Source organism: Lygodium microphyllum, chromosome 23 (genome assembly GCF_053477565.2).
Source record: "Lygodium microphyllum isolate KBCC chromosome 23, Lygodium_microphyllum_v1.1.10, whole genome shotgun sequence".
Lineage (NCBI taxonomy): Eukaryota > Viridiplantae > Streptophyta > Polypodiopsida > Schizaeales > Lygodiaceae > Lygodium > Lygodium microphyllum.
Genome location: NC_141157.1, coordinates 126,946,678 through 126,962,108, shown reverse-complemented (window position 1 = coordinate 126,962,108; position 15,431 = coordinate 126,946,678). Strand labels below are relative to the sequence as shown.

At 42.1% G+C, this 15,431-nt stretch overlaps 1 protein-coding gene across 1 annotated transcript in view; it reads right to left on the bottom strand.

The window, feature by feature from the left end:
- Positions 1–6,372: 6,372 nt before the first annotated feature.
- LOC148016723 (uncharacterized) overlaps positions 6,373–15,431 on the bottom strand; it is a 35,726-nt gene continuing 26,667 nt past the window's right edge. Inside the window, exons 2-4 of the mRNA XM_087664578.1 lie at positions 8,430–8,653; positions 7,523–7,626; positions 6,373–6,969 (exon numbers count right to left, since the gene is read on the bottom strand). Of these exons, the coding sequence (XP_087520704.1) occupies positions 6,812–6,969; positions 7,523–7,626; positions 8,430–8,653 (486 nt within the window). The 3' untranslated portion in view covers positions 6,373–6,811. The remainder of the gene's footprint in view (positions 6,970–7,522; positions 7,627–8,429; positions 8,654–15,431) is intronic.

Here is a 15,431-nt window from a genome sequence, read left to right as displayed (position 1 = left end):
GCCATGAGGATGTCTTTTGAGGTGGACATGAGGAAGAAAAATGAATTTATGGCACAATACGTAGAGATTGAATGCTAGGAGAGGGTTTAACAAAGGAAAGGAGAAGGTAGTGGAGGAAGCACCCTTACCAATTTCTCAAAATTATCTTCAAAGGTCACTATAACCAGTTCAAGAGATACAAAACGGGATGACTAAGATGAAGAAGAAATAAAAAGAAGAAATGGCCATCACTCATGAAATGGGGCCATTTGTTAAATTGACCAAGAATTCTCATGAATGATTTAGCAAGATAACCTGCACCCCTAGGAATGTGACACCACTTGAGAACTCATACAAGGAGCTCAAGCAAGTCAAGGGTAGAGCTATCAAAGAGTGGTAGAAGATTCAACAACTAAGATGATGAAAAGGTAGGGGATCAAGGGTATGTGCAAGGGTCCATCAAAAACTGTTGGAAAGATAAACACAATTGAAGGATGTCACCAACAAAATGAAAGAAATAAGAGAAAGGATTAAAGAAGTACAAGGAAGCTAGAAACTCTATGGGAAGCTAGAAGGATGTCACCAACAAAATGGAAGAAATTAGAGAAAGGATGAAAGAAGTACAAGGAAGCTAGAAGGATGTCACCAACCAAATGGAAGAGACCAGAGCAAGAATGAAAGAAATGGAGGAGTTATAGAAGAATTAAGAGGAAGCTATAAGTTCTATGGAGAGAAACTTACAACTCTCATGGAGGAGGAGAAAGTCAAAAGCACCACTTTAACTAGGGATCTAGAAGAAAACTACCATGCCCAAGAACAAGTACATGTAGCATTCACAGGGTTGAAAAACACCATAAATATGGATATAACAAGAGTATCTAAGATTGTAGAAGAGGAAGAATTAAATATGCATGAGGTGAGGAGTTAGCTAGAAAGATGGTTGCATATTTAGCAAGTACACTACAAAGAGAGAGCCATTATAAGGAGCATGTTGCATTTTGTAATAAACATATCATACCCATGTAGCAAGAGCTCTACCAAAATGCAATCATCTTCATCAGCATATCGCCCAATGAAGATACAAAGGATCTAAAAGTAAAACTTTCATTAGCTACATCCACTTTATATTAAGATTTTGGTTGAGAAATTAAAGCATCCACCTATGAGGAACTAAGGGTTGGTGGAGCATCTCAAATACATAGGCTATCGCAATTAGAAGCTCAAGGAAATGGGATTTTGGATGATGAAGTCCTCACAATCACCTTGCCACCAAGCATCTATCCCTATCGGCATGAAGAAGATGCCAATATAGCCATGGAAATACCAAGAGTAGTGAGCACACCAATTGACTAGACAAACCCATGGTAAAAAGATTGACCCATGCAAAAAAATGATTAAGAGTCTCAAGGTCTGCATGAGAAGTAAGAGGTATCCATGTGCACTCAAGAATGTTATGAACTAATTATCAAAGTTCTAGAGGCCAAAATGTAGAAAGTACCATAGTGCCCAGCCCCTAAAATCTTCTATCACCAAAGGAACAATAAGAAGATTTGAAGAGACACTTAAGCAATTCCAAGACATTCCTAAGCTAAGGCAATCAAGATCTCAAGGAGATGAGATTTTGGGTGTGACAAACTCCTCACAAACACCCTCGCCATTAAACATGTCCCTATCAACATGAAGAAGATGCCAAAGTAGCCATAGAGATATCAAGAGTAATGACCACACCAATTGACTACACAAACTTATGGGAAATAGATTGACCCATGCAAAAATATGATGAAGAGTCTCAATGCCCGCATGAGGAGTAAGAGATATCCATGTGCACCCAAGAGTGTTATGAACCAATGATCAAAGCTCTTGAGGCTAAAATGCAAAAAGAACCATAGTTCCCGATCTCCAAAAGCTTTCTAGCACCAAAGGAACAAGGAGAAGATCCTAAAGAGGCACTTTAACAATTCCAAGACCATCGTAAGTCTAAAATTATTTGCATTTGACATCAATCTCTCAAGAGCCAAGGTTTAGGAGCATTCTACCTATACAAACAATTTAGACTCTCATCAAGATGGCTGCTAATATAATAAGAAAGTGGTTAGAGTAACAAAACGCAACTACTTTTGAGGAAGTGTACCAACTTTAAGGAGATTGAAGGTCTTGCCTCAACATGGCATTCGAGAGATGAGGAACATGGCTATATTGTCCCAAAATGAAGGATGGACATGCTTTTTTGTCCAATCCGAGGAGGCATTGCATAGAATACAACCCAAGGAGCATGGCATAAATAATTTTCCTAAGATCTTTATTGTGTATGCCATGGACCTAGAGTAGGTATATCTATTTTAGCTAAGGAATCTGATGGATTCCTTTCCCACCTTTATTAGAAACTTCAACGGCTATCTTGACCCAACCTTCGTTACCCATTGCAACTATTTGTGATCGCTTATAAAGTTGTTGAAGTAGAAACCAACCATGTATGAGGATGACTTGACCCTGCTTTTCTTTGAAATTAATGTTGAAATTGAGTCACAATGATGCGGCTCCATCTTTGATCATTGATACTCCCATTATATTGCATTGCTCCATTAAAAGACATGGTCCATGAGTAGGTGCATTGCTATACTTACCCATTTGTTCAAGCATCATCCATTCCACTACGAGGGTTATTGAAATAATATATTTTGAGAAAATATTATTTTTCATGAGCATTGCAACTCATTGAGATCTACAATTCAATTTTATTTTAAAAAAGAACCAAAAAGAGAATAGACATAGAAAAAGGAAATGGAAGAAGAGAAAAGAGAGAAAATGCTCCAATTAGATTAGGTGCATTTGCAACTACTACACCAAGGGGTCCTCAAGTCTAGTAGATATGCCTAATGGCTTTGACCAAGTGACTATATCTCTAAACCTCTAGCCACATTCCCACTTCACAAATTCATGGCATTATGGGTAGGACGTCCCAAATTTTGCTTTACAAACTTGTCACCTTGAATTCCACCACACTCCTTTCACAAACTAGGTCCTAAAGTGTAAGACACATATTATAAGGAGCATACAACTTTTTGTTAGACTCATCTCTTAGTTGCACTTGCACATGCACCACTCCACCTCACGTTTTAGGTAGGCATGCCCCCATGGAGAGCACAATGTTTATGTAAGAAAATGGAATACAAAGTATGATAATCATTAACATCAACAACCCACAAATCCTCTTTAGCTTCATAAATTCTTTATACCAACAATCATTGCATACATTATCTTTCCATCCGTTAATCTCCATGCACTCTCAATACCTAGATCCCTGAAGCCTACCAAAGTATATTGAAGATTCGTGCCATGGGATTGGCACTTAGCTAGCAAAGGGAGTAAATGTTAATTGTCACAAGAGATTGCTTAGGAAGGAGAGTAAATGTTAACTCTCACAAGGGAAAGACTGTTGAAGATAAGTTGAAAGTTGAATCTAAGTGCAAAGGATTGAAGAGGATTAAGTCAGGGTATCGAAAATTAATTTCTCGAGTTGTGCTCAATTTCAAAGAGCTCAATGTATTATTTTAGGTATCGGCATCTATGAGGGGCTCACATAATATTTCCAAACCATTATCTACAAGTAAAAGACACTTTTATGTTGTGAACATTCAATGAGGGCTAAGCTTACTGTGTGCAAATTGTAAATTATTTATTGGAGTTACACTAGAAAACCTGTGATAGCTGAGAAGGTTGGGGGTAATCTTTATTTAGTTCTATATTAACTGTGTGTCCATAAGAAGATAATGTATGTGCAAAAAATGACTAGTTATATGCCCAATGGTAAAAAGGGATGGCGTGCAACAAAAATGTGAAAAGACTAACCCTAATCTTATCGTGTATAAAAGTGAATAGAGAACTCATTCTTGTGTGTGTAATTTTTGAGCTCTTAATCTCCTATCTTTTTGTCTATCATCTTCTTGTATCATTGCTTATTGAGAGAGGGGGGGAGAGTGTGTGAGTATGTTGAGTAAGGGATTAGTGAGGGGTGAAGCTCATCCTTCATCTCTTGCTTTCCATCTTTTCTTCCCCTTTTGCTTCCATAGCTCAAAGGGTAAGGAGTTGAGTGAGAGAGGTTAAGAAACCATCAAGATAAGCTTTTTTCCATTTTCTACTTCTTCTTCCCTTTCTTATTTTCTAAGCATTGAAGCTATGCATTTGGATGTGGAGTAGATGCAAGAACTTGGAAAGCAACAAATGAATTCTAAGGCCATCAACAAACTTCCATGCATGGATTTCATCATGGGATTATCTAAGACATAGATAGAATATGACTTTGAGTAGGTAGATGAAAATATGTTAACCAAGATGGCTTGTGGATAATTGCTAATAGATTAAACAATATGTCCGAGCCTATTTCAATCTCATATAATAGTAAAACTCAAAAACTTGATAGATTGTAGATAACCTCCACTTCCAACCATAAGTAAGATTTGAATAGTATTTCATCAAAGCTTTTAAAAAGACCAAGCGATTTAGATAATTTCATTTCAAGGATTGAGATAGTGGAACTTTAATGAGCAATCACTTCTATGCTAGTGTGAGATTTTTTTTTTTGGGTTCATAATAGATGAAGAAGAATGCCATTTAGTAAAAAATACTACTAGAGTGGAAGGATTGTTCAAAATATGTGTCAACATGGGAGTAAATAAGCATAATCAAAATTAGGTTTAGACCTCTATTGTTAAGGATGAAACTATTGCATAAGGGGAAGAAAGTGCCGTGTCGAATAATCTAACTACATAGAAATAGTTTTAATAGCTATGAATTTTCATGTGTTCACATACAAAGTTCAAGAAACACGACTAGTTTTGTGCACGAGACACGTGTGAAGATGGAGACCAAACATGCCATTCAATGTGTTAATAGGAAAGGGGCTAAAGCCAAGTAAGTGAATCATGTGGCAAGCATGATCTAAGAGGGCCTTTGCACATTAATTGTGATCCTTCCCCTTTGTGTTTAATGCTTGTCATTTTGAATCTTCACACAAAATTATGCCTTGTTTCTCTAACTATTTCCCTTTGGGGTGCAATTAGAATACCAACATGCAATTTCTTAGATCTCCCTAAATTGATGAACTACAATTTGTGCAATATCCCTCTTAACTTATTAGAGGATTAATTAATTAATCATAAAATATGTATTGCAAAGGTCCTTGAGGTGAATCAACAATTGTACCCACGTTCTTTAGCATGGCACCCAGAAGTTTAAGCCCGATTGTAGATAAGTCAAAAGCTTAGCTTTAAACCAAGGATTATGACAATCAAGAAAACGAACTAGAACCTCACTTATCATTTTTTTCATAATAGGTGATTGCATACATCTCGAGCCACTTCCGAATGGCATGTCCTTATTAAAAGAGTGCATATGAGCCTTTGGAAGATTGCTAGTGTATCACTCGCATGGTTGGTATTCATTTCAACATACACTTCCAATGATACTTTACAACTAGACATCAATTATTCCACCTACTCAAGTTGTGGAATATCCATCTTCTTTCTAGTTAGTGTGCGAGCATAATTCCTACAAGTGCTAATAAGTATTCTATGGTATGCCTACAAGTATTAACGGTAAGGCAATAAGAAGAGTTTACCTTTCGTGCACTTCACAAATTGTGGAGTGTTGATGGGGATTGGATAGTATCCTCACTATTTATTCTCTCATACACACATTTGCCTTTGAGGTTTCAAGGGTAAAGACTAATGGCTAAAGGCTAGGTGGATACCCTTTATATATTACACATTTTACATTTATATATAAATGAAGATAATGAAGAATAAGTGCACAAAAGTACCCAACAAAAAACTCTTTACATGCTTGCTTTCTCCCTCTCTCACCCTCTTGCTCTCTCTGTCCATTGACTCTCCATCCCACCATCACTTCCTCTCATGTGACAACCTTGTATGTGTAAATTTTTCAAAGGAATCTCTATTTACCTGAACAATTTTTCCTCTTGTTCCAATTTTTGTTTTCCCTCTATGCCCCTCACACTTATCTTCTTTTGTCTCCAACCATATCAACAAATGGCGTGCATGATCTTTCAGGTACTCCATAAACCAAACCTGTTTGGGATTTCAACGCTACAAGAGAAAAGAACCTGCAGGGTCGACAAAAAACTTCACAAATTCCTTGACCCCATGGTTTCTTTTGGATTTATCAACTTTAGGCAGCTTGAAAGTCTTGAGGACATCAGAGGGGCAACCCACCCAGTGTGGCTCCCTTCAATACTTCAATGGCAGCTTGTCAACAAGCAGTGAGCTGCTCTGGGTCCTACGCCGCTGGCTTCTAAAGTCACACGTGTCCTAAGGCATATAATGTTTGATAGTCCACAGAATTGTAAAAGCAAATTACTGCTCACCAAGTCACAAATTAAGGGTTAACACGAGAAGGGCATATGAACATTACCTACGCTCCTGTTCCATCATTATGATGAACACAAAAGTCAGTTTTCATGACAGCTTTGGATGCTGCAGTGAGGATCTTTTGCTTTCTTCCTCCAGATCGAGTACAACTAGCAGAAGAGGTGCAGCTTTTGTGATCATGTTTGCACCACAAATTCCTCTCAGCTGTTTTTCAAAGAGGTAACACTTCCTGTTGCAGCATCAGATAACTTGTGTGCTACTATTTCAAAATACAGCCCAAGTAAACTTGCCCTGAAACTGTTCTGAAATACAGCATGTTCCAACATTCAGTTTCTACACAATCTTTTGATCATAGGCACACAATTGAGCACTTCAACTCTGCCTTGAGAGGAAGTGCCTAAACTCTCCATAGCAGTTCACGTCGCTGCTTCTTTGATGTCGTGGAACTATGAAATTCTTGCTTTCAAACCCAAACGGTCAATGTGAACTTTTACAGGCTGCTCTCCTTCCTTCACAGGGAACTCTCGAGGAAAAGCTATAGTTGCAGCTACCCTTAGCTTTGCATTTTGCCCAATGTTAATAATATGCTCATCAAATTCCAGACCTGGATGCAACAAACTTTATACTTAAAACAGCATCCCATATAAAGAATAGTTGGCAAACACTGTGAGGCTATCACATATAGCTTCCTATTGAAAAGAGTAGTTGACAAACAATGTAAGGCTATCACTTGACACTCACAACACACCCATCTGAGATGATTACATAAAATAGCAAAGTGCAAACAGAATCAAATAATCTAGATATATAGAAAACGTCATGAAGAGTGCAAAATCAAGGAAGGTTATCCTTTCTTGCTTCCAAGGAACTTAAAAAAGGTTACCAAAAACCATCCTGAAGTTCAATGCCTTCCCTGATGCATACACATGCTAAGTTGACTCTTGAATAATCACAAAGCCAAAACACTGCCAATCAACCCCAAACCAAAGAAACATAATGTTTAACTCTATCAAAATTATTCTTATAGCTTTAAGATATGCACACATGCTATAAAATCCTTTGTACCGTCACTTAAAAAAATTCTGTCCAGAGAGTAAACAGAAATTCATATAGGATGAGCAAATGACTCAATAAAGACTAGTTCAATGAAGCCATACCTCCTGGACTCAGATGAAAACCAGTTCCAAGTGGATTAAAAATATTCACAGACAGCTGCGCAGTCGGGGAGTACCAGAATGTGCTCAAGTTTAGTAGGGGTACCCTGCAGTCACCAAGACAAGTATAATCATCTGCGTATATCACTTGCATGTGTGTACTTACGAGTTCAAGCAGAGGTAAAGGAAAACTTTCAATGTCATTTGGAATAATGGAACTTTTTTTAGGATATTCTGTAGAACACACACATGGCTCAAAATCGCTTGGCTCAGGCAGGACTGATGCTCTTAAATGAATGGTCAACAACACATGAATTTGTGAACATTGTCAGGGCAAACAGGAGAAAATCTACCTTCTAGTCTTTTTAAAATGGCAATTTAAAACGTTTTCCATTCATGTTACATGGTTATACAGCTAGTTTTACACACTAATCTTACATACTGTCCTGCGTAGTGCTCTTTGCAGCCTCTCTTCCCCTTTAAACCCAATTGTGCAATCACATCCCAAATCTTAATCCTGACTCTTGTACTAACGTACCTGTGTCTCGCTTGACTTACCCATCAGCTGTAGGGTTACTGATTGAACCCACCATTGCAACACTGATAAAATCGATTGTTTAACATCACTAGCTTAAACTTCAGCTCTGACTTGTAAAGTATACAGTTTCCAGTGGCACTCTTTTAATAAACCAGCCAGAAAGAAAAGAGAATGAGAACTGCTAGACAGAAACACGACCAACACCTGTTTGTCTTGAAGCTTAAATGTGTGTTCATTGAGCACAACTTAGAAAGCAAAGACTGTACCAATAAATTAGACAACAACTTGGAAGTAGGAATCAGGAAGAAATATGCATGTAACTTGTTACAAACTTCTCATGACCAAACACGTCTAGATGAAAACATTGCACACCTGTAGCATACTTTTATAGCTAGTCTTGTCCCTCCCAATGGCCACTTGCCATGCAACTCAAAAACAGGAGACGGTAGTAAATGCAGTGCCAAATGCTTTGATTGGACCCTCATTAAGGGCTCCAAGTGACCTCCTTCATCCATTTCAACCTTAGCTCCAAACCCAAAGTTTATATTCCAAGGAAGGCGAGGCTGACCTGTTTCCTTGTCAGGGAAGTCCCAAATCTAAAAAGCAAACAATTCAGATTCTCTCTCTCTCTCTCTCTCTCTCTCTCTTTTTTGCATAATAGGTAATTGTATTAATTATGAAAAAGTGCAAAATTGCATGATTACAAGATGCAGGATGACTCCAGGCCATCATGCACAAAAAGATATAAAGTCATGGCAAACGAATAGAGGAGATTGTTGTATGCCAAGGAACTAAATCCCACCCCCCCCCTCTCTCTCTCTCTCTCTCTCTCTCTCTCTCTCTCTTTTGCATAATAGGTAATTGTATTAATTATGAAAAAGTGCAAAATTGCATGATTACAAGATGCAGGATGACTCCAGGCCATCATGCACAAAAAGATATAAAGTCATGGCAAACGAATAGAGGAGATTGTTGTATGCCAAGGAACTAACCCCCCCCCCCCCCCCTCTCTCTCTCTCTCTCTCTCTCTCATGGTTTTTGTCTCATAGGCTGATTTTGGCTATATATATGTATATGTATGTATGTATGTATGTATGTAGGGAATTACAAAATAGAAATATTCGCAAATGGCCTTCTAGCCAACCAAGCATGTCAAAGACAAGGGAAGCCACAAGGCTACAATGACAAGGGGAGGAAATCACAAAGTGGGTACAACCTTAGTGGAACTAATGATCTTCATCCATAAAGTAGCCACCTGTAGAAGGACCACACCAATCAAAATCACAGGACTCACTTGCCAAAATAGTCCACTAACTTTTCCCACATTACCATAGATACATGAGGTTGGAATTTGAATCACTATGCTCTGAATATAAAGTGGTTGTTAATGGCACCTTGTCAAAAACTGAGGAATGGAGACCTACACATTGCATACTCTAGAAATGAAGCCCTAAACTTGTCTAGCCATTGTGCAAGAAACGAAATATAAGCAAGAGTCTCATCACATGTGGTGCAAAAGATGCATCTTCAAACCAGCTTTCTTTCCCAGATAGGGTGGTATTTTTTTTTTGCAAATAAAGTGTGGCTAATTATATTACTTCAGAAAAAACCAGAATACAAGGGAGTGCCTATGGTCGACAGACTAGTTGGAGCTGATACAAAGTCACGGATGTATAAAATATACAAGCTTCTCAGAGCAATCTAGGGGGGATGGGGGCAAGAAGCCATGGAGGGGGGGTGTATCGCCATCTGGAGCTGCTTGCCTGCATCACAAAAAACAAGTCCTGGCCGCCCCACATGCGCATGAAATGAAAATGGAGCTCCTACCGAGCTCGAGACTCGCACTGCACCTGGTCCTATCGGCCGCAGAGGGAGTGGATGATGGAGGTCCAGAGCTCTGCTAACGTCGCCTATGGTGAAAGTCTCTCCCCGCCAAAAACCTCTTGACACCACGCCTTCAAATATGCCATCCAGTAAGGCTCCCTATGATCTCCCATACCTCAGAGCAGTCTGTTGTAGACTCCAGTACCTGGCGGATGGGTAGAGCCTCCAAACCGACCACTGCACACGACCCTGCCTCAATAATAAATATTGTGTCCTGCATCCTAGCCTCATACAAAAGGTGACGGCCCTGGCTAATTTCCTGCCAGCAGAAAGCTCCCCATGAGATATATCCAAGGATGGGTGCTATACGGAGAAGGATGCAGCATGCTCCTCTCAACACGAGCTGCGCCACCTCACACGACCAAAGGCAGTGCTTTGGGGACTCCAGAGGCTGCAGTGTGCAGCATTTACAACCTCACTCCTGCTGCATCTAGGCTAACTAGCTCCCCACCGCCAGGCCTCCATGTGCCACCAACCATAAAAAGTACGATATCCTCCTTGGCCTCCAGCTATCCCATAGGCGGCACCAGAAGGTTCGTCGGAAAGCCTCCATGATGTTGTGCCCGCCCAATGCATGTTGCGCACAACAGCGCCCAATCCATGTCCTCTTGCATCAATACGTGTCTGCCAATCCTGGTTGTGTACTCCATGAACCTCGGTGGCTTCTTGGTGACCGTAGTGGTGTTAGCAGAGTATTTGTCAGCTCATGTGTGAGTCTGAGCTTGATCTGGGCTGGGCATTTTTATTAGGTATTTTAGGTTTTTTTTTTGTGTGGCATTTTATGCCAGTGGAGCATTTTATGCACCAGTCGGCCAGCATTAATGCTGGCCGACCAGCATTTATTGCTCCCCACTTTTCAGCCTATTTATACTCAGTGACTCCTCCTCAGTCAATATCACCTTCACCATCTGCAGACTCTGTGGAGAGAGGAGCCAGTGCCAGTCCCAGTGCCCATGCAGCCAGTGACTCACTGTTGTATGCAACTGTCTCGTGTTCAAATATATGGATTCCATTTCCCGTGCATACATCTGAGTTCTCATCTGTATCGTTTTCTTTTCTCTTTTTGTCTTGTGTTTCAGCAGTTTATTTCAGCACATGTTTATGCTTCCACCGCTGCTCCACTTCTGACATGGTATCAGTTTTCAAGATGTGTGTTTCTGCTGTGTTTTATTGCTAATTTCAAGACTGTTTTCCCCTTTTCTGCTCAGGCGGCTGCTGCTCCATACAGGCGACCTGTTTGACCTACGTTTTCTGCAGTTTTGCCATCGCCTGCTGCCTACGCACCCTCTGCTGCCTGCGTTTTTCATCAGCAGCTGCTGGCGACAGTTTTCTACCTGTTTTTCTCCAGTTTACAACCTGCGTTTTGCTGATTCAGCATCTCTCGTGGCTGGGTGACTGTTACTTCAGGCCGTTTTTGCGGCATTTTTTGACTGATTTTTTGACTTTCTGCAACAGATTTTGTCTTCTATTGATCAGATTTTGGGTTATATTGCATGTGAACTCTCATTTTCTGCCGTCTATGCTTGTGTTTTGGCTGTGTTTCCTCTCTACCTTCCATATGGCTCCTCCGTGCACTTCCACTGATGATAAGTTACATGGACCTGATTATCTCACATGGAGTGCTGTCATGAAAGCTTGGTTTGTGCAGAAGCGGTTATGGTACATCGTCTGTGGAGCTATTCCTCAACCTCTCCGTCATTTTCCTCTTCCTCAAGACTTTGATGAGGACAACCATGAGGAAGCGGTGCTCACATGGGACTCGGACGATGCCCGTGCTTACTCAGCGTTGCTTCGTGTATTTCTAAAGCGGTCTTACCGGCAGTTACCTCCTGTAGGACATCTCCTGAAGTATGGTAGAAGTTGTAGCAGATGTACGAGGCACCTTCCACCATGCGGGCAGTCACACTTTATGGCCAGCTCCAGCAGATGAAGTTTGAGCCGAAAGATACTATTCAGTCTTTTCTTCTTCGTGTTACGCAGGTACATGACCAGCTTCGGCACATGCAATTTGCTCTTCCCGAGGTGCATCTCGTCAGGACGGTCCTCTACAAGCTCCCCCCGGAGTTTGATGGAGTGGCCAATGCTTTGCGGGCGCAGACATCTTCGACTCCTGTCAGTTTTACACATATGACCTCGATGCTTCTTGAGCATGAGACATCCTTGAGATTACAGGGGCGGCTTCCGGCACATTATGGAGGCGAGGCTTATGTAGCTTCAAAGAGGGGTGACAGAAAGAAGAAGTCGAAGGCCCAGTGCTACCACTGTGGCAAGAAGGGACATTTGCGGAAGGACTGCAAGACGTTAGCAGCTTCCAGGAAGAAGGAGCAGACGACGAAGCGGGATGTTGACTCTACCGATGAGTTCTCTCCTTCATCAGACTCCGACTCAGATCCTCCGACCAAGGTGAAGTCCAAGGCACGGAAGGGATCCTCTTCTTCGGATCGCGGGAAGGGCTTGGTGGGCCCTTTCTCGGCTGCTTTCTAGCGGTGGTGATGAGGTCATCCCTCACGACTCTCTTGTGCTAGAGAGGGAGTGTGAGCGGGTGTTCAGATGGGGCAGCTGCGCCTCATCTATACTTTTATACAGATGCACAGGTTCCAGAGAGGGACGTCCCTGACGTATCAACTTCAGTCTGGCGGAATCAAATCCTGGAGCTGGGATTGACATCCAGGTTCATGATGAGCTGGTTATCTGACAGAGAGTGGGAGGCTTTCGTCTGGAGCTCAGATGAGGGGACACTTTGGCGGTCTGGCCAAAGGCGGGGAATCCATGGTCACCTATGTTCAGGGGCATTTTTGACAGGATGGTCTTGTATGCTACTGCGAGACATTGGTGATGGACACAGAGACATGCTATGATCTTCTCTATTTTCAGGTGTTTGGTACGATCGACATCGACATCAGGTTCTCTCCGAGGCACCTTGGTGGTGGCTTGATCACCCACTGCTTGGGTATCCATGGTTCTACTTGGTGGTTCTATGTTGTATAGTTTCTGATCCCTTTTCCTTGCACTATTGTATTGTATCAGATCACTCATGATCTGAGAGAGGGTGTTAGCAGAGTATTTGTCAGCTCATGTGTGAGTCTGAGCTTGATCTGGGCTGGGCTGGGCTGGGCATTTTTATTAGGTATTTTAGGTATTTTTCTGGTGTGGCATTTTATGCCAGTGGAGCATTTTATGCACCAGTCGGCCAGCATTAATGCTGGCCGACCAGCATTTATTGCTCCCCACTTTTCAGCCTATTTATACTCAGTGGCTCCTCCTCAGTCAATATCACCTTCACCATCTGCAGACTCTGTGGAGAGAGGAGCCAGTGCCAGTCCCAGTGCCCACGCAGCCAGTGACTCACTGTTGTATGCGACTGTCTCGTGTTCAGATATATGGATTCCATTTCCCGTGCATATATCTGAGTTCTCATCTGTATCGTTTTCTTTTCTCTTTTTGTCTTGTGTTTCAGCAGTTTATTTCAGGACATGTTTATGCTTCCACCGTTGCTCCACTTCTGACAAGTGGCCGGCCATAGCCACTCGCCCAGATCCCACTCCAGCTCGTCAAGTGGCCTGCCCTCCTACATCTAGAGGTGCCACTCCTTGAGCTCTTCCCAAAAGACGCAAGGGTCCAGCCGTCATGTCTTCCCCTAAAGGCCAACCACCCGAATCTTCCTCCATGAAAGGACAACTATCCCCTCATCCTGCTGCCCTCTGTCAAGGGCCAGACGCCCCCCCTCCTGCACAGTGAAGAAGGCCCCATGTGGGGCGCCTCCCACTCTACCCGCCATCTGTAGGGGAATACTTGCTGGTGAAAATTGGGCGGCCCATACCTCCCCGAGCTCCACTCGCTCTCGTCTCGGGGGGGCAAGCCACTCCTAAGGTATTGCTGCATCAATCTCCCTTCTCCTCAACTCAACTCCTCTGGCAACCTGATGCCCACTATAACACCTCCTCGTCCTCCCTCCTATACACCTCCCGCCATGTCCTGATGGTGTGAGCTGAGCCTGCCTCCCAACCAGTCCACTGAATGTGGGGGCACTCGCCAATTTGTACCCCCTTCCGATCTCTGACTTAGGGTTTCCAAATCACTCGCTGGCAATCTATCTTCTCCTAGCAACCTGCAACCTAGGGGGCTATGAATTAGGGCCTTACGGAGACCCTACCACACACGAAGCAGACTGCTTAGGAAGGGGGATCTGGGGTCTCGTAAAAATCCATCTCAGGGACAGCCTCCAATCATCGCCAACCCTCGGTCTGCACTCCTGGAGACCCTCCTGCAATAGAATCTTCCAGGTCTGCCCTCCTGGTGTGGGACCACGAACTACTAGCTTGCCTAAGAGGGCCATACTGTGATACTCTGGGTCGATGATACCAAGCCCTCTCTCTGACCGATGCCGAATGATGATCGCCTACGCCACTATCACCAAATAGTAATACTTTTTACAGTTGCTTTTCTTATTTACTTAAATAAATATTTTATTTTTCTTTTCTTTTGTTGTTGTTGCTTTTTACCCCCAGAGTTCTCTTGGAATAAGCGGGATCTTTGAATGGCCAAAAGAGGCAGCCATTGGGACAAATTGGACTAATGGTTTGTCTTAACCTTAGGACCAGTTCCATATTGAATGGGCACTGAAGAATAGAATGCCAGTGGTTTGGGACTGTGTGCTTAGCCACTGGAGATGGTGCAGGACAATGAGCTTGGCCAAGATAGAAGATGCACATGTGAGAATGCTCACGGAATAAAAGTCACTGTAACTGAGCCACATTACACTTTTGATGTAGTTGCAATGATAAAATTTGCACAGAACAACTTAAGGAATGCAGGGGTCACTATCCCTAAAATTTAGAGAGTTACTATTTTTGGACCCCAGAATCTATTTGCGTCATTGTCTTTGTTTTTACACGAGGATTAATTCTCTGGTCTGTGCTGAGGTCAAATTTTGCACCGATCATGGAGAATTTTAGACCGGAAGGTTTAAACGGGAAAATTGTTACATGTATGCCATATGGCACAAATTCCCAAAAGATAGAGAGAGAGAGAGAGAGAGAGAGAGAGCATTTTAAAAAAAACGTAAAAGGCACAAGGGCAGATGGGAGAATGAAGTTTGGAGGAGCAGAGGGCAGATTGCTGCAAGAAAACCAACCATGGAGAGTACTTCTACGTCTCTGACTCAAGCACGGAGGTAGAGCTTGCTCCCTCTAATCACCTCTCTCTCTATTCTCAGAAGAAATGCTTTGCATGATGGATTGATTCCATCGAAGGTACAATTCTGTGTTTTCTCTGCACAAACTGAATCATAAGAACGGTGAACTCTGCTCATGCGGAATCGTAAGAACAATGAACTCTGTTCATGCTGAATAAGAACAGTGAACTCTGCACATGCTGAATCGTAAGAATAGTGAACTCTGCTCATGCTGAATCTGAACAGTGAACTCTGCACATGACGAATCGTAAGAACAGTGAACTCTGCTCATGCTAAGTAAGAACAGTGAACTCTGC